The sequence below is a fragment of the Mytilus californianus genome, unplaced genomic scaffold (assembly GCF_021869535.1).
Source record: "Mytilus californianus isolate M0D057914Y unplaced genomic scaffold, xbMytCali1.0.p SCAF_7, whole genome shotgun sequence".
NCBI classification, from domain to species: domain Eukaryota; kingdom Metazoa; phylum Mollusca; class Bivalvia; order Mytilida; family Mytilidae; genus Mytilus; species Mytilus californianus.
This window is the reverse complement of record NW_026262723.1, coordinates 98,787,366-98,812,324: the sequence shown is the minus strand read 5'-3', so window position 1 is coordinate 98,812,324 and position 24,959 is coordinate 98,787,366. Positions and strand designations below refer to the sequence as shown.

The window sequence follows — 24,959 nt, the reverse complement described above, 5'->3', positions numbered from 1 at the left end:
CGTAGTAGGAACAGGTAAGTTGTGAATCTTATAAATTTCATAAGTGTCTCTTATATCTAGTAATGGTAACGTAATGATAATGATTATTTTGTTTTCGTCCAAAACTGTACTACAGGTCAAAAATTTATAAAAATTCCAAATATCTTTAACTTCGTCACCAGGTATCTTTAATGTCGCCGGTAGTCGTCGTTTTATGTCAGTCAATAATACTCGTAAATTACCGGGTGATATAAGACTGGGTGACATGTGTCCTAAGGACAACATGTTTAGTTGTAATTGCAAATGGTTTAAATAATCCCCGGCTATATTCATAAGGTCCTTTATTTCACCTATTATCATGTCCATATGCAAATAAGCTTGTAAATAACTTCCCATAACTTCAATTTGTTTTTCTAAATCCGTAGCAAAAGTTTGAAGTCTATTTCCAAGATCTTGAACACTTTCAATCAACTCATTAACCTTGTGTCTATTTTCAGAAACATGTGTTTGTGTAGTGTTTAAGATAGTTAACCCATCTTGAACAATATGACGAATTGCATCTTGATTTTGTGCCAAAGTTTTGATATTTCTTCGAATTTTTGACAGGTCGCTGTCTGATACAGTACCAAATAAAAAACTTAATGCTTTGCCTATAATAGGAAATAAGCTACGTTTAGTTTTAAACTTTGCCGTTTCGTCGTAATATAAAGATTGGTAATCATTGAATTGTGATTGTAAATAATCTTTAGTCCGATTTAATCCTTCAACCTCCCTTTGTAGACTTAAGATAGTAGCCAAAATGTGTTTTTTTTCTGAGGTGTAAAACATAGAAATTGTGTGAACTTTTTGTGTAGCGAGAAAAGCCTTGCCCAAGTCTTGTTCTATTTTATTAAGAAATAATTCAAAAGGATCCAAGTCTACGACAAAAGTAATGAGCCAATTTGACCTTGTGGTTGATATTTCCTTAATTTTTTGAAACATGACATTTTCCTTGACAATGAATTGGCTGGTTAAGCCAAAAAGAACAAGTGAGAACCACCACCACTTCATCACTGGTTCTCCCTAAAAATAATGATACATATATAAATTATCATAATATATTTTATTTATCTGGCCTTTATCAATTTTGGAATTCATATGATAGTCCTGAATAAAATGTTTGGTTGTTTTCCTTCACAGTCTCAAATTTAATTATCAGATCGAAAATGCGTATCCGGTGCATTTTCCTTGCCTTGTTTAGAATCACTTCTTGGTGGTAAACCCCAAAGCGATTGGATCGTTTTAACCATCCAATGGCTTTGAAGTTCTCCACCGTCCACTTCCTAAGATGCTCCTGATAGGATAAGTTATGGATTTCGGCAAATTGTTTCCGGCGTCCAATTATTTCTGCGAATTTTGTGGGTAAACCACAATAATTGTCAATTATAATTGGATCCGACAGGTTAATAAGCTTCTGTATAGCGTGGAATTCCTTAAATAGAGGTTCCCTTCTCTTTCTATCTAGTATTTCCCGGAAATAATTGATCTTAAATTGTACATATATGTCCCACCATAAATTATCAGGTAATAGTTTCCACAAATAGAGGGATTCTAGCTGGGCAAAGCTTTCTTCATTGTCTGCCATTCTGTAAAATGAGAATAAATACTAGTTTTATTACATAGCTTATACGTTTTAGAAATTTTTAAATGATTTGCATCCTTCTTACGACCTATAAAACCAATTGATACCTACATAATACCTATTAAAGCCCTTACTAAATTTTGTACATGTTCCTTGGTTACCAATTTTGTTTCGTTAGCCCCATTATCAGTTGGTTTCCGATTATTTTTTATTTTAACCCGGTTTACAGACATGTTATCTTCCATGTCGGAAATTTCAGATTCAACAGGCGAAGAGTGACTGCTGGACATTTTATCATCAATGTCAGAAACTTCAGAATTAGTAGACGAATTTTCTACTTCTTCTTTTATGATTTGATCATCACTTTCTATTTCACTATTATTGACATTATTTTGTTCTGAGAAAATTTTCTTCCCCCTTAATTTTTTAGATAACTCCATTAATGGTATATTATCTTCTTCATCAGAATTTTCCCTTTCTTTTTTATATCTTTTTGCAATTTGATTTAACGGAGTGTCTGAATCTATGCTTTCATCATCAGAGGAGTCTTCTGATTGTGACTCAATGGGAACTACATATGCAGCTTTACGTAATGTCCTACCTTGATTGTTGTTAGGAATTTCCCAATCTAACTTAGCCAAACGAATTTGTTCAGCATGAGCCTTTGTGGTTGTCCCATCTAACTGATTTTTTAAAATAAAACTAACAGGTGAAGTTTGTTCTATAATCCTATAGTACGGAGTCCATTTTTTTGAAAGTTTGCTTGCCCTTCTATGATTTTTATAAAAAACTGGGTTTCCTACCTCAAACTTTATATCTTTGCTATGTTTGTTTGCGTACTTAGCTTGTTTCTGCTTAGATTTTTTCATGGTTTTATGAACCAACATAAATGATTTATGTTGTTGTTGCAAGGCAATTTTATGATATTCTTCCCCATTGTATTTTCTCCTAGGCTGTAAAATGTTATCTAAAGGTAAAACTGGATCCCTGTTATATAATGCGTAAAAAGGTGAAAGTTGGGTGGACTCATTGATATTGAATCTAATTGCTGCTAAAGCTTGGTTCAAGTATAAATCCCAAGTTGTGGAATGATCTTCTATTAATTTTGACAAAACATCATGTAATGTTCTATGAAATCTCTCTATTTTAGCATTACCCTGAGGGTGATAGAATGAAGTTTTAATATGCTTTATATTAAGTTCCTTACAAACTTCCTCCATAGCCTTAGAACAGTTTTCCCCTCCATTATCACTTGTTAGAATTTGAATCCCAGAATGCCTTGAAGTAATTTCTTCAATCAAAAGATGTGCAACATTGTCAGTGCTTTTTGTTGCGACACTAAAAGCTTCTGGCCACCCTGAGTATAAATCGATAAATCCTATAATGTACCTGTTACCTGACATGGTAGTTGGATACGGTCCACTCAAATCTACCCCTACATGACAAAAAGGATAAGGCGGAATTTTTGTTTCCTGAATTGGCGCTCTAACCTTTTGTAAATTGCGTGATTGACAAGGTACACAAGTAGTGACATAATTATACAATTCCTTAAACATGTTTGGCCAAAAATATTTTTGACGAACGGAATCAAATGTTTTGTCAATGCCCATGTGCCCATTCTTATCATGATATTGTTCTACAACTGCTTGTTTTATATGAGAAGGTATGTACAACCTTATAATAGGATCATTATCTACATTTGAAATGTAATAAAGTATGTCATCTATTATGATGTACTTGTTTTGCACTGCCTCGGGTACCTTATCGCTTACAAGTTGTTCCTTTAACTCACGTAATGTTTTGTCTTTCATTTGTTCGATTGACATATCAAATTCTTCAAACTGAAAATTTTCTTTTTCTGGAATATCTTCAACTAATTTATCATTATTTGCATAATCAGAAAAATGAAATCTATTTGAATTAATCACATTAATTTCGTAAGTATTGTCACTAATATCCGGATACGGATCTGGATTTTCGTTTCGTTTTTCATCTGAAGGTAATCTAGACATAAAATCTGCACACACGTTTTGGGGCCCTGGAATATACTGAATAGTACAGTTATAACCCGTTATGTTCAATGCCCACAGTTGAATTTTCTTATTTTGCATTGGTGATTCCAGAATGTATTTCAAAGGTTTGTGATCTGTTTTTATCACAAATTCAGCATTATACAAATAATGATTCAATTTTTGTAAGGCATAATGAATCGCAAAGGCTTCTTTTTCAATGGTTGACCAACGTGTTTGCGTATCACTCAATTTATGAGATAGGAAGTAAATTGGTCTTTCAACTTCATTTTCACCCTCTATTGGGCTGGCTTGTAATTGCGTTAAACAAGCACCTACACAATTATCACTAGCGTCCGTGTAAAGCACATATGGTTTATTCAAATCTGGATATGCCAATAAGGGAACTTTCACTAATTCACCCCTTAATTTTTCAAAAGCAACTTGACAAGTGTTGGTCCAATCAAAAACCTTGTTTTTCCTAGTTAAGGCAACTATAGGCTCCGCAATTTTTGAAAATGAAGGTACAAATCTGCGATAATAACTCAAACAACCTATTAATCCTCTAACTTCCCTGACATTCGAGGGAGCTTTCATGCCTTGAATGGCCTTAACCTTTTCAGGATCTGGTTTTAGTCCATCTTTACTTATTATAAAGCCTAAGTAATTAGTTTCATCTTGCAAAAAATTACATTTTTTCAATTTTAATTTTAGTTTGTGTTGTCTTAATCTATCAAAAACTTGTTGTATGTGGCCTAAATGTTCTTCCACTGTTTCGGAAAATATCAAAATGTCATCTATGTAAGCAGTTGAAAAATGTTCTAACCCTTGTAGTACCTCTGTAACTAATTCACTAAATAAACTGGGCCCTGAGGCGAGACCAAATGGCAATACATTGAACTCAAATAATCCCTTGTGACATACAAAAGCAGTCTTTTCCTTATCCGACTCTTTGACCTTTACCTGATAATATCCTGACTTTAAATCCAGTGATGTCATTACTTTGGCTTTACCTACTGAAGCAAGCAAGTCATCAATCAGGGGCAACGGAAAGGAATAAATTTTACTGGCTGCGTTCAGGCTGCGATAGTCCACGCACATCCTTGATGTTTTATCCTTTTTAGAAACGATAATAATAGGCGCAGCCCAAGCCGACCTAGATTTCCTAATAATATTAGCCTCTAATAATTCCTCAATAGCCTTATCTATTATTTTTCTCTGATTGAGAGGGGCCCTATAGGGTTTTAATCTGATAGGTGGATGATCCCCGGTATCAATAGTCATTTGCACTGTATCAGTGCACCCCAAATCTTTGTCTGAAGTTGCAAAAATATCTTCATTATCCCTTAACATTCTAAGTATATCCTTTTTAAATTCTTGTGGTACACTTATTTCAGACTCATCTAACTTTTTGAGTTCCGAAGTTCCTTGTGATTGATTAACATTGACTAAATTTATTTCTTCTAAATGAGAAGCCTTACCTACTACACAACCTCTTCTTAACCTAATTGATTTGTTTGTGTTATTTACAATCATCAAAGGAAACTTCCTATTTTTATTAAAATTAACCACCGTATTACTTATCATTAAGCCTGGTTCTGTACTAACATACCCTGAAGCTACAGGTGAGATTTCTAACAATTTAGTACTTCCAAAACTTGGATTGTTCTTAAGGCCTACGGGACAAACATTAATTGTTTGTGGTTTTAATACGGCATTTACGGTTAATCTTACAATTGAAGCCACATTAATATCTTCTTCTAATGGAACATAATTTTTTTGAATTCTTAAACATCCTAAATCAAAATATAACCTAACTCCATTTTGTACTAACCAATCTTTTCCTAAAATAACATTTCTGTTCATGTCTCTAACAACATAAAATAATTGAGTAACTTTTGTACTACCTATTTTAAATGTAAGGTTTGCACAACCTTCTACATGTAAAGACCCCCCATTTACGGACTGTAAGTTAGCCGTTTTCTTTAGTAATTTTGGTTTATCCCTCAAAGTTTCAAAAATTCTTTTGTGTATCAAAGAAACACTAGCGCCTGAATCTACGAGAGCTCTATATCTTTGATTTTGAATTTTGATTAAAGTTGAATTTGGAGCTCCTGCAACATTTATAGAATAAGTAGGTAATTTCTTTTCAATTTTACTCTTATCACCGGCTTCAACGTGACAAGAGCGCTTTAGTTTTCCTGATATACACCCCAGTTTTCTACCATGTTAACAGTCCTAGGTTTTCTATTTGGGCAATTTGGCCTAATATGTCCCCGTTGATTACACTGATAACAAATTATCTCATTATTTCTTCCCGAATTCCCTTGATATTGTTGCGTTTCAACTGCATTTACTTGTCTATATGTTCCCCTAGAACGACAATCTCGTGCTATATGCCCTACCTTACCACAAGAATAACAATTAATTTCCCTGTTTCTACCCGAATTTCCGTGATATGTTTGCATTTCTACGGCATTAATTTGTCTCAAATTTCCCCCAGAACGACAATCACGTGATACATGACCTACTTTACCACAAGAATAACAACGTTTTGCATCACGATAATGATCAATTTCCATTGGTTCATGAGAGTTCAAAGGTTCAGTCCGTCGTGGTCTAGTTAATGTCATTGGTCTTATTGTTTTATACCTTGGTTCGTCTACCCTTTCCGTTCTTAAAGTAAATCTTTTTCTCAAATTTTGTTCAGTCATTGCACTTTTAACTGCCAAAGAAAAAGTAGCTGGGTTTTCTCTCATTAATTTCATTTTTAAATAAGAATGAGCCAAACCATCTATAAAAATGCCTACGAGTTCCCTTTCTATAGCTTCATTATTTCCATCTAAATCTGAATATGCCTCATTTGCCAAATTCAATAAATTTTCTGCATAAATTTGAACAGACTCGTCCCCTTTTTGTTTTAATTGTCTTAAAAGAGTTGACGCATGTTGAGGGTCCGTAATTTCTCCAAACCTTGAAGTTAATTCTTTTTTTAATTGTTCCCAAGTGGTATCCCGATGGTCTCTTAAATACCTTTGTATGTAATCTGAACAAGCCCCTTTACATGTTTGAAAAGCTATTTCCTTAATTCGATCCCTATCATTAAAAAGTAAAGCATATTTTTCAATTGACTTAATCCAGGCTTTAAAATCTTTCGTATTACCTTCAAAAGGCGTTATTCCTTGAACTACGTTTTGAGAACAAATGGCTGATTTTAACCCTTTTAGTTCGGCGGCTACATCGCCTTGAATAGTAACTACTTCCCTTAACCCATGAAGTTCGTTCGCGACACCATTGAAAGCTAATTCTACTTTTTGTGCTGACATAGAAGTATCTTGGTTATCCATTAAAAAAGAATGAAAGCTATGGTAATTGCAACTTACGTGGTTCCTTTCTATCGTATAGTGGTTAGAAGTCCTGGTTGATCCTTGGTCTGAACGGCACCAATTTGACTTATGTTGCGAAGTCAATTAAGTTAACTAATACTTGTCAATTAGAATTTATTGCTTAATTTACAAGTATTCAAAGAGCGATTAAAAGTTCAAATAAATGTTTTTCACTGAGACACTGGCCGAGATCTGACGAATTCTGGTGTGATCGAATTGTGTCTTGAAGTCCAAAATGAGAGATCTTATATAGTCTAGTGGTCCATACAAACGGTCCATAGCTGTAGGCCGGTTACGTAGTAGTCTGGTTGTGGAGTAATACTAGTCTGTGGTTAATTGTCAAACTATGCAATTAACCCCTGACGGATACATGTTATTTCACAGTAGACATGGTCATTTAGTGGCTGCAGGATATATGTCAATAATATTCGTACAGATTGTTATTAAGTGTCTAAAGGTTACATGTAATCGTCTCGGTTTTGCTGTATGTAGTTACTTCCTGATGATTATCGTATGGAACACAATTGTGTTACACTTATAATGCAAGAGTGGGGATTGGAGAATTTGTGGTTAAAAGTTATTCAGACTAGACTTTCCAGAATAACATATGATACACTCATTGTCACGACAAAGACTGTCAGTTTACTTCATTGAAAGACCAGGACAAATAAAAAGAGAGTTTATCAGATTTTTGACATCATCCCAAAATTTGTCACATGTAGAATAAGCAAATAAAACAATTTTCACTTACAGTTTCCTTCCGACAGTTTTGATAACTGCGTCCGACATTTTGATTTATAATCCAAAGGAGAAAATTAAATCCTGGTACAAAATATTACAATTTTACATTTCCCACATTGCTGTTGTTTAGGACGCGTCACTCAAGCGATGTACACAATCTAAAACCTACGCAAGCACCTGCTGGAATATAGTTCTTAAATTTCTTAATATTGTACAAAATATTTGATTATCATATTGAGTATAATTATTGTAAGTTATCGTAATTTTAAATTTATGAATTGTTGTTTGAATAAATGTTCGAATAAATGAAATATCCGCTATATTTGTTATGTTACTGGTTACCAGGAAAAGATATATATTCGTACGCAACCGGATAAGAGAAATGCGGGAGTGAACTCTTGTCAAACTAATTTAGACATTTAGAGTTATTTCCCATTGTATTAATCGCGATTAGGTGTTGTTTGCTTAACTTGCAGTCTAAATTAAAATCGATAGAATTTTTAATTAATTGCCAAAATGTATTTACTATCGTGTTTTTATGGACATCAAGGCCTTTCTTTCAAGCTACAGGTTGTGCAAATGTTACTGGATTTTGTATAACCCAATTTCGTGATAGAAAGAAAACAAAACTATGAAGTTTTCAGATAAAATATGAAAAGATAGCTTTTAACATGTGTTAAGAGAAAATGAAAATTTGTGTCTCGGGACTCGTTTTCTTGATACAAAACAAAATAGGTAAATGCATTACACATTCATTTATAAAAGTTACATTATCTGAGTTATCTCCCCTTTATATGGATAGGTTGAAAATGTTTAAATTAAACAAGAAACATTCTGTATTTGTAAAAACAGTCGTAAAATATGATAAAACACGTAACTTCTTCATTTAAGAGGAAAACTCTTACAAATGAATTATTTTTTCTCTCAAAATTTGCACGTTTTATTAAAGATCTAGACCGATTGTTTTCTGCTATTTTGCAATGCAAGATGGCGGAACTTCGGACACCCGATGCTATAACGTTCAGTCGCTTAAAATAATCGTGCGTTAGACACTTAAAACAGAGACATATAATATGTCTTAGCTCCATATTATACATTAAGAAGTCACATTTCGCTTCATCGATAGGTATATATTTTATATTCATTATTCGAAATTTGCATTATATATGAGCACCAATTGTACCTCTAAGATATTCCAGATGCGGATGCAGGATTTTGAAAAAGGAGACCCTAAGCTAGGAGTGGGACATGTAAGAAGTCTATGCATTAACCATATATATAGTTCCACAAGGGGGCCCTACCCCTTATAAATCCGCCTTTCTATTCTGAGTTTATGGCCAAAATCATTAAACATACATTACAAAATAAAATAAATACTTTGATTCTGTAATTATACAAATATTCAACGTATGATATATTGAGATTCAGTCCGAAGATATGTATAAATTTCTAACATTTAAACAATAACATATGCAAACACCCGATACAAATTACCTAAAAGGCTAAGTACTGTGTATTCAGTAAGCAACCGTAAGTTGAAGTTATATAAAAGCGTTGGAAATATTGTATAGCAATTATTAGACATACATTACACTGGAGTTAAGTTAAGCACGAAGGAAAAAATAAAATTCAAAATAAGCAGCGACAAGAGTGAATATCAAGCCGAAAAAATATAGTTAAAAGCGGAGCAAAGGTGTAGTAAATTGTCCGGCATATCAAAAGAAGGAACAGTGGGACTGAAACTAGTGAGATCAAATTATTGTTTTTGCAGGAGGAAATGAAAATAATACGGCGGTACGTCCAAACGCCACTTTTCTTGATTCTTGACAAATATTTTTCATTTACTTTTTAACCTGATGATACATACCATTTGTTACAATCACTCGTAGACAACATTGTTATATGGAAAGTCCCCGTTATAATGAGTATACCGATATGCTCAAAAACCTTGTTGCTGATAATTGGTAGATTTCTGTAAAATTGTATAGTGCTTAAAACTATGAAGAACACCACATGAAAATTGTTATATGGAAACAAAGAACTTTAGATGTGTATGTCTGTACATAATGTTTTTTTTTCTTCATTTTCTGTTTAACATGGAACAAAAATTAACAAGCAATTTTTTTGATAAATAATGAAAGTTATTACTACGTACTACACCAAAAAATTCTCAGTATGATCCATAATACTGCAGCAACTATAAACTAATTTAATAAAGTGCTTTACGCCAGACTTTCAGCAGTCTGAGCATTGTGGTCTGACAATTCATGACCATGTCTAAGTGCACATAAAAAGTGATTTAGTATTTGTCGAAGTTACCTGGCAATTTCAATGCATGCACCTTTTCAAATTAAAGGGAAATAGAGGAACACTGACCGGTTTGTAATTTGTTTTAATGAAGTAACCTGTACTTGTTAAAATCTATCTTGGAAACACTATTTTCTACTGAATGTATAAGTGCTATCAGTTGTGGTGCAATCAATTCATTGCTATGATCGGCTATGCTTCACGATTTTAGCAGGCATCGATGTCATCGTTTTCTGTGGTCTTTTTACTGTCAATTTTATTCACATTTTTGCATTTCATCCGAAATTAGTTTCGAAAATAAAAATACATACCACTTCATGTAAAAGTGTTTGTTTTTTCTTTACTTTCTTTTACTTTGGTGATTTGAGGGGTTATAAACCGTGTCATTTCCCTATAGGCTCAAATACAGTTGGAAAACATTAGTATGAATAGAGGGAGATGTGGGATATAGGTCTTTGAGACAGCATCCCAACAACACAAATAACAAAATTCCTCGAAGAGGACAACCTTTATAGTCTTCAACAATCTGTACAATATGTCTAACCGTCCAAAGTCTAAAAAGTAATAGTCCTGAAATTGTTCTAAAACCCCTTTAGTATCGTTTAAATTATTTTGCTATCATCGCAAATATCTATTTTCTGTTCCCCGAAATGATTCTTTTTTGAGAGAGAGAAAAAGGTTTTACAACCTTAAAAACTAATGTCTGAGCAAAGCTCCAAATATATAGTTTCACGGATTTTCTCTTTAATTTGGTTACCAAATTTTTTTGCTTTCCAAATTTCTCAATTTTTTTTATTGCACTGATTTCTTTTGAAGCGTTTATGGAATTTATTTTTGTTATAAGCACTTCTAAAGTATTGTTTTATACATAGACGTATTATCCATTTAAACGTTTGATGGAAGGCATGCACAGTAAAGTTGATCACATGTCTGTCGTTTGAATGAGCCAAAATTTCACATCGATGACTTTCTGAATATGCATTTTATTTGCCGCTGGACATTAAACAGTCATCCACCGTCAACATCATCATCATAAAGAGCCTAGAAAAGCATGACCTTGTGCAATACCAAAATATAAGTATCAACAGGATGTAGAACTGTTAGTGTTAATAACTGTTCAGCAATACATATTGAGTTATGTTTTAATTTATTGATAACAAAATAAATGTTAGTACCGATACAAAAACTATTTAAAGTTTTGATTACAGTGTTAAATATTGATAACCCCTAAGAACAAGTTTATTCAAAGGATCGATATTAATCTTACAGAAATCGTATCTAAATTTTACATGTACCTTTTTTTGTCAGGTCTGAAAATCTCGTCGCAGAAGAAGGACTCTAACTGATAAAAGCAAAAATGCATGAATATAGTTTATTATCTTATTAAACATTTCGAAAGTAACTTTATGATGATTTGAATGAGTGTATTCTATGTATAACTGGTAAATTATTAAGTCAGGTATTTCGTTATCACAAATCACTAAAAACTGTTACTAAATACCGTCATTCATAGATACAAAAGTGGGTGTTTAACGACCTATGGCTGTACAATTCTTCTTAAAACTGGATAGCTCTTCCTATTTTTTACTGTAATGTCGGTTATAAAGCCCGTAAATTTAGATATAATCCATGTAAACTCATTGATCCTTTGAATAAACTTATTCTTAAATAATTTAATTTTGGATGTAACACGTCTTCTGATTGGCTGAAAGTTTTTTATCTAACAGCGCATAGACATAATTTTGTCATGTGACCGTGACGTCATCAACGTTTTTTCATGATTTACTCCTTCAAAATGGAATTTAGAATTAAAATATAATGAATGACTGTAATATATTTTATGTCTATTCGAAATAACCTTTAAAAAAACGTCGTGCACACTTTTAAAGACTTTAAATAACCCGCTACGCGGGTTATTCAGTGTGTACCACATTTTTTATGTTATTTCTTCATAGACAGAAAAAATGTTACAGTCATTCCTTAAATAATATCAGTTTAACAATGTAGAAAGAAATTGGAATATTGTTTTTATTGGTATTACTATTGATGTTGTTTTTTTCTTCAATGAGCAATATTCAATACTGCAGCGCTGCTAGCATGAGATTTTTCTTACATTTTAGCAACATGGTAAGAATTTGCAATTAATCAATGTTAAAAAAACATATTCAGAAAATAACCGAAAACGAGCGGATATCAGACTTAAGCCTTTCCGTAATATTTTCATTCAATAGATCAGATGCGGGTATTAGACAAATTTCGTTAGAATTCTTTGATATATAAACAATAGGGCAGCAAATAGATCCGGGTTTATTTCGGCTAGAATCCCGTTCTACTCGTGAGTAAGGAAATTACAACTCTCAATGGAGTCAAACTGGCCCTTGTTATCAACGTTGCTTATTAAAGATTTTCAAAGAGTCTTTTACACTGCAGAAATAGTAAACACTTCTTTATTATCCAAAATAAAGATTTGCAACGACAATTAATAGATACTGAGAATTACATTTACATGCACCCAGGTTTAATGAAAGAACAGTTTATTTAATAGAAAATTTTCTGTTTGATAAGTAAGTGGTTGTGTTGTACTCATAGCTGACGCAGGGGCGGATCCAGCCATTTATAAAGGGGGGGGGGGGGGTTCCAACTATATGTCCCCATTCAAATGCATTGATCGTCAAAAAAAAAGGGGGGTTCCAACCCCCGGACCCCCCCCCCCCCCCCCCCACCGGATCTGCCACTATGACGACTGAGACATACTTGCGCCCAAAGGAATCTAGTTTATCCAACATTTCAAAAGAATTTATTTGATAAGCTACATTCCTTTGGGCAGCAGTATGTCGTTGGAAATCCTTATTTTGATAACAAAACTTACAAATGTACACTATAAATTGGACATTGACAGAAATTATAAAAACAAATCATTGCCTGAACATATTTATGCTCGTTTAGGAGATAAAGTTTACAGTTAAGTGACTAGTATTCCAATGGGTACTAACTGTGACCCTATAATGTTCAACATAGGAGAATCATCTCTCAAAATTAAAAGTAATTTGTAAAGCAAAGTATTTTTTATTTAGAATGTTTATGTTGAAATTTTGTATGTAGTTCGAATCCGTTGAACTGCATTTGAATATCAAAATATCATACACTTAATGTAAGCTACCTTTTTCACTTTCAAAAATATTATGAAATATATATCTATAATTGTATAGATTAATTAATGCATAAAAACGGCGACCGGGTAATGTATTTTCTTCCGTGACTTTAATTGCGACTGATCAGTCTCGAAATTCCGTTCACAGAATTTTGTTTAAAATGATATGTTATTGCTGACCTGTTAGTGTAAACATTTCCATTTTAAGTAATATAAGGGGGTAAGCGGATTCACTTTCAGTAGTGTGTGGCGCCGGGGAAGGAATCGAAGTTTCCCTGGCATATACCATAGATATAAGAAGATGTGGTATGAGTGCCAATGAGACCATACATTGATAGTCTTTGTATTCATATAAATCTGCCTCCAGACACAGATACAGTTAGTTTTCTTGTGCAATGCCCAATAAAGATCGACTGTAGGGTTTACTGAGCTCTAGATAATGAGTCTCCACGCACCTAGACTTTGACAAAGAGGGACACCACCCTAAGTTTTAGCATAACTTATTCGGATTATAGCAAATCTGCATAGAGACACATGAAAGTAGTACAAAATCTGTTTTATGACAATGCACTACATTCTTGTGACTAGATATATATACATATTTGCTATAATCCAAATAAGAAGGAAATCCGGATTTTCCTAATTCTCTTTCCGATACGTGCCGTATTTAGTTTTAGATAAAAATAAAAATATCGACAAAGATCACTGAGAACAAAGTCAAAACAAAACAACTCATAACTGTAAACAGATGGCTCTTAAACGTTTGAATAAGGTATAATAGTATATAATTTCTACAGGAGAGACAAATTTATGTTTGAAAACATGCTATAGTTTAGTAATTTCCCCAAATAAAGTTGTTTCTATGACTAGTAATGGCAGATCATTCTCGATTGATTAGCATACGTCACTGAACTCGGTCGTCACGATCACGGAAGTTTTAATATTACGACTCATTGTTTGAATAAGAGAAATGACAAAAATGGACAGAAAACATGTTCACAGTATGAAATAAGTGGTTATATAACTTTTCATTAAAGAAATTTTCACGTTATTAGTACTCAAAAAATTGCTTGTCACCATACAATTATTGGGTGCCTGAATGTATTTGTTTCATTCTTCATGATAGGCTAGTTTTGTAGTTTAAGTCTCACCTTACTTGATACAATCAATTAATATTAGGTATGTGTTGCCTCTGAAAGGGGAAAAAGTATGTAAGCAAGCTATGTTATATAGCATTTTTCGAAATGAAATATAATACACCTTATCACTATTTGTCCGCCATTACTGGACATCACACAAGTTCCCGTAAAATTTTGACGTCATAATAGAAAATATCTGACGCCACAATGGAAAAGTGATTGTTGTATGACGTCAAAAGTTCGAGCGGGACTGATTCTCGGGTCAAGCGGGATTAGCGATAAGGTGTATGTGTAAATGCTCTTTTGTTCCTACGTTGGAAAGTTCCGGGCGGAAAGAACTAACTAGCCGAAAAGTTCCGGAGGAACTTATTAACTAGTTACTTTGTTCTTCCTCTGGTTTAAAAGTTCCACCGGAACAAAGTGACTAGTTGAAAAGTTCCAACGGAACATATCAACTTGTTAGAAAGTTCCTTTTTGCCAAATTAGTCAAAACCGGAACTAACAAACTAGCCCAAAAGTTCCAACGGAACTTATCAACCAGGCAGAAAGTTCCATTTGGAGAATTGATGCAAAGTAAAAGCGCAACATATTATATTTGAACCTTTAAAAGGGAAACCAAGATACTGAATATACCATATTTCGTCCTTTTTGTAGAAAGAGGGGGAAGAATGAGTATCAGTATATATAAGAGCAAATCATTAATTTACAAGAATACCCAACGCACTGAAAGGGGTTTCTTTGGGGACAAATATGCAAAATTTAAGTTGTATTTCATAGCTCACATAAAACGGAATAAGTTGCATTATCATGCAAATTTAGTATTCATAGTACCCTCAAGAGAGGGAAGAATACCCCCCTCCTCATGTGGTTCTTTGCATCAATTCTCCAAATGGAACTTTGTGACTGGTTGATAAGTTCCGTTGGAACTTTTGGGCTAGTTTGTTAGTTCCGGTTTTGACTTATTTGCCAAAGAGGTTCTTTGTGGCTAGTTGATAAGTTCCTTTTTCCGGAACTTTTCGACTGCACTCGGAATAAAACAACTAGTTGGAAAGTTCCATCGGAACGAAATAACTAGTTGAAAAGATCCGCCGGAACAAAGTAACTGACGGAACATAATGGCTGTTACATATGGAGCGCCACAAGTGATATTGTGCATTACCTGATTCCGACATATCAGCAATGTACCATTGGAATTGTTTTAGTCTTCCAAATAGAAAGATAAGGTTAAAATTGCTAAGTTCAAGCATGAATTTATAATTGCAATCCCATGTTTAACCAATGATAAGCCATTTTCCATTAATTAATGACATCTTCAGATCGAATTGTTAATAATGATAAATTTTGCTTCACATCCATGGCAGTCTGTTTGGTTCAAATTGAACTGTATTTAGTCATATAGAATCTTTCCTTTATTCAAAATATACTATTTTTAGAAAGGCACATACAAAATCATTGGGCATTAGAAAAACTGTCACAAAACTGGGGTCTCTGTAATTTTGGATGCTCACATAAACTAAATCTTATGGGTGAAATCATGCCTCAAGATTTCATGATATGTTAGTATGTCATGAATTTGTTCACAAAATATGATCTGATTTATGGTTTTATGAGTTTATCTAAGTGGGGCCTAAAATCTTAGGTGCACAGATACATGTACACAAAAAAAAAACCCAAATAGAATGGACACCACTCAAAGATTGGAGAAAAAAATCAAGATTAGTACTTGTGTACAAAATCATAAATGGGTTTTGCTCATTGTTGAAGGCCATACACTGACCTGTAGTTGTTAACCTCTATGTCATTTGGTCTCGGGTGGAGAGTTGTCTCATTGGCAATCATATCACATCTTATTTTTATAGTCTACATATATATATGTGTCTGATAGACTTAAATCACACCAACACAATATAGTCGAAATATGCATAGCAGTTCCTTTCAAGTACCATCTTGCAGCACAGTTGTAAGGAGGGAATTATTATATCTAAAGACTATTTGAGACTGGAATGCCCTACCCACTGATACTGCCATGGCTAAGAATCTTGAATCATTCAAGGCTCAGTTACTTGATAATATAAATCAGTTGTTTTTACTTGTACACTTTGATATGTACAGCACTGTTTGTTTGTTCGTTAGATTTAAAAAAAATCCTTGCTTTGTAACTAAGCGTATGTGCACACAGTAATTTGACCATAAGTGGCAGAATAATCAGAAATGATGGCTGTCAGAAGCAGAAAAGCAAGACTGCTCTAAATATTTTGCTTCTTTACATTGCTAATGGATATTAATCATTTTTGTCGAGCCTTCGACTTTTGTCGAAAAAGCGAGACATAGCGATCCTACATTCCGTCGGCGGCGTCCACAAATATTCACTCTGTGGTTTAAGTTTTTGAAATTTTAATAACTTTCTTAAACTATCCTGGATTTCTACCAAACTTGGACAGAAGCCTGTTTATGATCATAAGATAATATTCAAAAGTAAATTTTGTAAAAAAAAAAATCCATTTTTTCCGCATTTTACTTATAAATGGACTTTGTTTTTCTGCCAGGAAACATTACATTCACTCTGTGGTTAAAGTTTTTGAAATTTTAACAACTTTCTTAAACTATCCTGGATTTCTACCAAACTTGGAAAGAAGCCTGTTTGTGATCATAAGATAGTATCCAGAAGTAAATTTTGTAAAAAAAAAATTCCATATTTTCCTTATTTTACTTATAAATGGACTTAGTTTTTCTGCCAGTTAACATTACATTCACTCTGTGGTTAAAGTTTTTAGAATTTTAACAACTTTCTTAAACTATCCTGGATTTGTACCAAACTTGGACAGAAGCTTAAGCTTGTTTATGATCATAAGATAGTATCCAGAAGTAAATTTTGTACAAAAAAAATCCAGTTTATCCGTATTTAACTTATAAATGGACTTAGTTTTTCTGCCAGTTTACATTACATTCACCCTGTGGTTAAAGTTTTTTTTGAATTTTAACAACTTTCTCAAAAGATGATAGTATAGAGAGGAATATTTTTATTAATTTTTTTCCTCTTTCCTCATTTTTGTTGAGCCTGCGATTAACAGCAAAAGTAGGCGAGACACTGGGTTCTGTGGAACCCTTACAAATTTTTATTTTGTGATATAACAAATTGAGTATACAAAAACAGTTAAATATACACAAAATGGAAAAACCAAAAGCAATTGTCTTCATGATTGAGGTTTGAACAAAAATAAACATGGATTAGTGATTACCATAATTTCTGTTTTAAAGTAAGCTGTAGTCAGGTAGTGGAAACAGTCCCAATCAGTTATATGTAAAAACAAAAAGAAACACGAGTGTGTTTACAAAAATCTCCACTGGCATTGATTATTTTTTCCTATCTTATAAATTCATATTTTGAATAAGCATTTAAAACTTGTTTTTTTATGTAAACAATGGAAGAAATTTAAATGTTAAAACTGCTATTGCAATTTTAAGTGCAAAGCTCAGCCTCACAAATCTGCACAGACCAAAGATTCAAAATCCATACATCTGAAAAGTTCTAACAGAAATAGTTAAATCTCACTTTGAAATTAAATTTTTCTAAAGAAGACCGAAAAGTTTAGAGGAATATCTGGTGGAGAGATGTCTACATGGTCTATTTGGCAACCATACCACATCTTCTTATTTTTCATATTAGTACAAACTATATATTTGTTGTCTCACTATTGTTCGACCCTTGATATAAAAATAAGAAGATGTGGTATGAGACCATATGACATAGAAGTTAACAACTATAGGTTACCGAACAGCCTTCAACAATGAGCAAAACTCATACTGCATAGTAAGCTATTAAAGGCCCAAAAATGGCAAACCTAAAACAATATTCAAACGAGAAAACTAACGGCCTGATTTATGTATGTTACAATAAATGAAAAACAAATATGATATACAGCAACAAACGACAACCACTGAATTACAGGCTCCTGACTTTGGACAGGCACATACAGAATGTTGTGGGGTAAACATGTTTGCTAGTGCTAAGCCCTCCCCCTAACCTGGAACAGTGGTGTAACAGTACAACATAATGCATGCCATCATACTTTTTCTGCAATCAGATAGAAAATTGCTTATAATTGTGGGTTTCGTAACTTTCTTTACAATATTTTTGAAAAATCTTTTAAAAAACCAATAAACCATAACTGGTTACTGTGCATATGCAATAGACAGAAAACTTTAGTAAAATATTGCTTTTCATATTGCTTTTTCCAACCGTTTTGAGGACTTCGACCTCAATTATATATTTTAGTTTATGCGCATTCAGACATAAGAAGTATGAATTTATTATGTATATTGTATGATGGACATCGAGAGTGATCTTTGATCAAAAAGCACTCAGAGCACCTAATGTAATTTTCAAAATATGAAAGTGCCCAGACTTACAAAATTTAGACTGTGGCTATAGACTTGCATGTCAAAAAACATTTGATAGCTTCTACTTCTCCTCATACCTTCTGTCTAGAATCAAGAAATCACTAACACCTGAATAATTATTGTATTTTTTGGCAGGAATTACAAGATATAACAACAGACCCACCACCAGGTTGTTCTGCAGGGCCAGTAGGAGATGATTGTAAGTACTTTGAGACAAAAAGAAAGGCTGAATCAGAATAAAGTTAATTGGAGGGGGGATATTTCATCTTCTGTAATGTCATATTACTTGATTAGACACTACATGTATGTAAATTACAATACAAACTGAAAATAAAAAAATTAAAACTTATATTAAAACCAAATTTATATAAAAGGAGAAAGCTGGCGTCATTTAACTCTAGCTGTTATATTTTATTTCATGTTGTAGAGCAACTCTGTTTGAAGTATTGTTACAGAGTAAATATACAAAGTAATAAAAGTAATTTTTGAAAGAAGTGGACATTGCACTATTAAAGTCTCAATACAGGAGTACATGTACTTGTAGGTTCATGAACGCTCAATGTTGTCTCTAACATTCCATGAAATTTAGTAAATAACAAAATATATTGATACATTGTGTACTTCAAATTTTCAACACCAGCTAAAACAGACAGACTGCAGAAAAAGTGTTTTTGTTTATTTTATCTTTGCATATTTTAGATCATTTAAGATATTGGTTTTCAAAGTGGATAAGACATAGGTTGATATTTAGGGCCAAATTTAGGCCTTCCTGGTCTTACTCTAATAGCAAAGTCTTTTCTTGTAGGCTTAATGCAGAGTTTTAATATTTAAGTACTGATCCCGATTTAATGATTCACTGAACATGGAAATGTGACTGTGAAACCAGTACATTCTCAGGTTAAAGTTTTTGGTTCAGGTAAGGTAGTTAACCATGACGACTGTAGCAACACATTTATAAAATACTTTGTGACAGTTTCAATGGTTTCAGTTTTAAAGGTTATATAAGACATTCAATATTACTGCTTAACTAATGTAATGCAAGATACACTTTATGAAGACCAAGATTAAACATGTAACCAATCTATAATCTATACATTATATCTTGTTTTTGTTTCAGTATTTAAATGGGAAGCATCATTAACCGGTCCAGTAAGTATTTTTACAAACTACTGTGGATTCATTATTATTCATTGGATACCAATTTTCCGAGTATTTTGTTGGTAAAAGTTAACCAAAATTTTAAATTTTCAACGAAGTCCAAATTTTTTATAGACTTGTATGCAGACTTTGACCAAACCACGAAATCAATTATCCACGAAAATACAATTTTTCCTCAATCCACAAAAATTGGAACCCAAGAAGATACATGAATCCACAGTATTACCAGCAAAAAATTTGCCTGGTCTACTGTTATCAGTCTTGAGCTCCAGGAGTTCAACTGGGGAAAACAGTAAAACAATTACTTCCACTTTTAACTCCATCCCTCATTTGATTTGGTGATATATTCCAGAAGCTGTGTGATATTGAAAAAAAGTGTAAGAAGATATGACAATCAAAATCATATGTCAAAAGAAAGTCCACAATATGCTACCACATTAACCCCACCAAAAGCTGGGCATGAACACAGATGCTCCAGACAGAAATATAAAGTTTCTACTTCACGAGTAAAAACCATTACCCCTGGAATGTTTCTCATGTAAATTCTGATGATAATTTACAAATCACTCACATGTTTCACCTGAAAATATTCTTTTTGTCAATTTTAGTTCCATTCTCAAGCATACAAAAAGCTTGAAAACATCTGATTAAACAGTAGTCTTGATTCTGACACAACATTCTCAATACTGTATGCAGACTTATATTTGAAGTGAAGCTTATGAAATAGAAAATATTACACCAGAATTATCTTTTTACCATAAGAAAAATAAGTGAGAATTGGATATCACTTGAAATAAACTCTGGTTATTTAATTTCAAAGGCTGGTTTATTATTATATTGAAAATAAATAACTGGAGTTGTTATAAAGTGTTATCAAACTCTCTCTCCTTATGAAACCTCTAAATATCAGCTGTGAGTCCTAACATGAAGGTTTTTTTTGGCTATTGAGCACAGTGAACAAGATAAACAAGCTTCATACTAGACATGTCTACTAGATGATATTTTACATTATCTTACCTCCTATACATTTCTAGGAATATCATTGGTTAAAAGCGACCGTGTTGGAACCATGTATATTTCATATGGGGTTAGTAGGCGTGGTTTATCTTAATACACGGTTAGTAGTAGTGTTATGTCCCTTTATAGAAACAATACGGCATTTAGGAAAAGTCTGAAACGTTTCACTCAGACAACAGATGAAGAAATTGATGATGAACAATTGAAAAAAATGCAGAAAACACATTAAAAGCTAACGAGTTGTTATTGTTGGCATTTATTTTTGTATATACCAATGGAAATAGGTTCTTTATATGGAAATCTTGATCACTTTGATTGACCACTAGTTTAAATGCCACATGTTAAGATAGTCAGTAAGATAAATTAGTTACACAGTGTGCTAGTGACCTAATACGAGATATATTGGGTCAATAAATTTCATATGGGGTTCGAGTTTCGCTCTCACCCCATATGGAATTTACTGTACGCTGTACGTTTCGCTCTCACCCCATATGGAATTTACTGTACACTGTACCTTTCGCTCTCACCCCATATGGAATTTACTGACCCCATATATCTCGTATAAGGTCACTAGCACACTTTGTAACTAATAAAATCTATATAAAGATAATCTTGTTTGTTTTACAAGCCAACCATAGGAAGACTTGATAAGTTAGTCCACCTGTTAGGGTCTTACTTATCAATGAAAGGTCAAAATGTTTAGCTTCGTAGTAAGTCAGGCCAAATTAAATAGGAAAACACAAAACAGTGCTATTGGATTTGATGAAGAGTTGACCAGATCAATACAGTCACGGGAAAGACCAATAAAACAAAGCTATTATGTATATTTCCAGGAAGACAGTCCGTATAAAGATGGTATATTTTTCCTCTCAGTACAGTTCCCTACAGATTATCCTTTTAAGCCACCAAAAGTAAGTGCAGTAATCACATAACAGTAAGTATACCATAGCCACATTATGTACTTTATATGTAAATGCTAGTTCTGGGATATTTGTAATATTTTGCATGCTTTTATTTAATGAGTTGTGAAGTCATTTTAGAAAATGTTGAAGGGTCTTGTCAAAGTTTTGAATAGTGATTTGAAAGATATGGCAAGTAATCTCCTGAACATTTTAGATGAAGTTTTATTATTTGTTAACATACATGTGTTATATGCTATGAATGGCATTACTGACTGTTGGAGCGATATGTCTTGCTTGTCAAGCTGTAAAATGAATATAGTACATGTACATACATGTAACTTGACTTGCTTAATAGAGATAAACATAGTACACCTACATACATGTAACTTGACTTGCTTAATAGAGATAAATATAGTACATGTACATACATGTAACTTGACTTGCTTAATAGAGAAGACTAGTGCACACTCATGGATAAAAAATTACCTTTATGATCAGCAGTAGGGCTTTCAGTTCTATTATATGATAACATCCTCCCCCCTATCCAAAGAAGAGGGTGCCACCTTAGGTGGCCCACCTATCAACTTCTACAGACAGTTTTGTGCCGCCCTATGAATGTAGATCTTTGTCTGGTAGCTGAAAGTCATAATAATACCAACTTGTGTGTTTATTAATATAAACTTTAAGACTCATTGTTAATTACTAGTCAAGTCATAATTATAGATGAATGTACATTTTATTTAAAGTATCTTCTATATTTTTCAGGTAGGATTTAAAACAAAGATATATCATCCAAACATAAATAGTAGTGGAGCTATATGCTTAGATATTCTAAGATCTCAATGGTCACCAGCATTAACAGTATCAAAAAGTAAGTTTAGTGCTATTTATTTGGGATATCCTTTAAAGTTTGCTCTTAACATTACAATTTAATGTAGTGGGCAGGCTTTCAAAGTTTGACTATTTGTTTCTGTGGAAGAAATCATTGAATATCTCAATACATCTTTACATTGATAAAAGCTTGCAGAGAACATAAAGCAACACTTACTGGAAGTTAGTGTAATGATTTAAAGGTAGATGTATATTACTTGGTTGAATAATCACAATTATCAATGTATACTTAGTTGAACAAGACAAAACATATGAATAGATAACTAAGCAGTGATTTCATCTGGTTTCCAGATACATGTATGCCAAAAAAAGAATTGACACAAATAAACAGAAAAGTAGTCAGTCTTCAAGATAAACTGTAAAGGCCCGAGGTCAAACACTTATTATTGGGGGACATTTTGTATATATTCTATTAGCCTCACGGTAGTAGAAATTCTTACAGGCCCTAGGTAATTTTACAATCATGGGCTGATGAACATGTGGCTAAGCCTTAAGGATGTTCGCTACTCTTGTTTTTGACTTTTTGTCAGATATTCGGAATCCTCTAGTTTTATCCATGTTAGTGACAATTAAAATTTTGCCCGCTAACCCCTATTTTTCTTTTCATAATTTTATTACATATAATTTAAATAGCCATATTTGAAAATGCTATAAAGTCCTTGTTATTTTTTCATAATTTTTTAAAGAAAAAGGGTGCCAATGTTAAATGTATGAAAAGTCTAGAGAGAATTATTTCCCGCCAAATGTTCAATGGCTTATATCTCGAAAACAAGCACACGGACCCTTCATTTTTTTCTGCTTTTTTAGTTCCTTTATTTATATACTATCAATTTATAACAGTCTTTTAAAAGGCTTGTTATTTTAAAACAGAGTAGCGAACATCCTTAAGACTGAGTTGGACATAGGAAATTTAGTATCTTTCTGTTCACTTTTTATGATGTCCAGAGTATGTATGTATATACTGAAATCAAAGTAAAATTAAAATGTATTTCATGTATGCAGTATAATACTAATTTGATTTGATTTTTGGTGTTTTAACGCCACTTTTAAGCACCGCTTTTAGGCTATTTCGTGGCGGCCAGTTTTTATTGGTGGAGGAAGCCGGAGTGCCCAGAGAAAACCACCGACCTTCGATAGGAAAACTGACAATCCTAGTCAATTAAGATTGGAGTCGAGTGCACCCGCACGAGCGGGGTTCAAACTCACAACCTCAGTGTTGACTGGCTAGTGATAGCATAAATTTGTCTCTCCTGTAGAAATTATTTACTAAAAGCTTAAACCAATCAGCCACCAAGGCCCCCAGTATAATACTAATAGATCTCCAGATGTGTTTTTTTTAGCATAAGAAAGAATTGACATAAATGTTTAGCAAACTTATATTATATCCTTTCAGTTTTATTGTCACTGCATGCCTTAATGACAGAACCAAACCCAGATGATCCATTGATGCCTGATATAGCCAAGTTATACAAGACTGATAGGAAAAAATACATGCAGAATGCTCGGGAATGGACCAGAAAATATGCTACCTGATCAGATTTCAGATCTAATAAATAACTGTGATAATTTATTTTAATGAATCTGACTGAAAATGTTTACGACAAATCATCATGTGTTTGTGAAATATTGTATACCCCCTTTTTAAAAAAAAAATAAGATACAAATGTTTTGGTTTTTCATTTTGTTTTGTTTGTTTCAGTAATACATTTGTAATATCTGTCATTTCTCATGTGTAATTAGTGTGAACATTTATATTGGACAAAAAAAGGGAATTCATTTATTTTATGACTGTTTATTTCCGTAAACATGAGCTTTATTTAGAATAAATCCTTATTGACAAAAGATGAAAAGATAAAAAACTTTTATAGAAGTAACGGTTGTATAACTTTCCTATTTATACATATCAATATTTACATCTTTTATCGTTCCTATTTTTGCCTTGTTTAATTATGTTTTCTACAAGTCGACAATTTCAACCAGTGCAGTAATACTATTGAACATTTACAACGTCAATGAAAACACCATATATATGTTATACTTGTTGTAAATATTGTGGTATGAAGTCATTTAAAACAGTATTCTGATTCTTATATTCACAATAGATATCAATGTACATTAAAATAATAAAAAATCTTTTCTAAATATTGTGACTGAATAGACCATGGTATAGTACTGACATTTTTTTTTTGCATGCTTATTTTTGGCTCACTGGGGTCCGTATCTCATCATTTGGTGTCCATCATTGTCCTTGTCTGTT

General features: G+C 32.9%; 4 protein-coding genes across 12 annotated transcripts in view; 2 read left to right on the top strand and 2 right to left on the bottom strand.

The window, feature by feature from the left end:
* The window catches only part of LOC127709185 (uncharacterized), a 55,894-nt gene extending 47,976 nt beyond the window's left edge, over positions 1–7,918 (bottom strand). For 3 of the 7 annotated variants that reach the window (XM_052214574.1, XM_052214580.1, XM_052214578.1), the window contains exon 1: positions 7,747–7,917. In XM_052214574.1, coding sequence (XP_052070534.1) covers positions 7,747–7,784 — 38 coding nt within the window. In that variant the 5' untranslated portion in view covers positions 7,785–7,917. Of the gene's footprint in view, positions 1–7,746 lie in introns of all 7 variants that reach the window. The other 4 variants (XM_052214575.1, XM_052214576.1, XM_052214579.1 and 1 more) reach the window with 3 other exon arrangements.
* The window catches only part of LOC127709190 (transmembrane channel-like protein 5), a 293,058-nt gene that overhangs the window by 93,358 nt on the left and 174,741 nt on the right, over positions 1–24,959 (top strand). The gene's annotated exons all lie outside the window — the stretch shown is intronic.
* On the bottom strand, positions 802–7,525 carry LOC127709192 (uncharacterized). Of its 2 annotated transcripts, none has more exons than XR_007985540.1 (2): positions 6,993–7,525; positions 802–1,041 (listed from the first exon to the last, which is right to left on the bottom strand). XR_007985540.1 is itself a non-coding variant. In XM_052214593.1 (2 exons), the coding sequence occupies exons 1-2, from the start codon at positions 6,954–6,956 to the stop codon at positions 944–946; spliced, it is 1,035 nt and encodes a 344-aa protein (XP_052070553.1). In that variant the 5' UTR covers positions 6,957–6,973; the 3' UTR covers positions 802–943. The 2 variants fall into 2 exon arrangements, 1 of the variants encoding a protein (XP_052070553.1); XM_052214593.1 differs by lacking the exon at positions 6,993–7,525 and adding an exon at positions 6,020–6,973.
* On the top strand, positions 13,861–24,844 carry LOC127709194 (ubiquitin-conjugating enzyme E2-17 kDa-like). Of its 2 annotated transcripts, none has more exons than XM_052214597.1 (6): positions 13,861–13,966; positions 18,870–18,933; positions 19,852–19,883; positions 21,743–21,820; positions 22,577–22,682; positions 24,096–24,844. In XM_052214597.1, the coding sequence occupies exons 1-6, from the start codon at positions 13,943–13,945 to the stop codon at positions 24,233–24,235; spliced, it is 444 nt and encodes a 147-aa protein (XP_052070557.1). In that variant the 5' UTR covers positions 13,861–13,942; the 3' UTR covers positions 24,236–24,844. The 2 variants fall into 2 exon arrangements, with proteins under 2 accessions (XP_052070557.1, XP_052070558.1); XM_052214598.1 differs by lacking the exon at positions 13,861–13,966 and adding an exon at positions 14,131–14,195.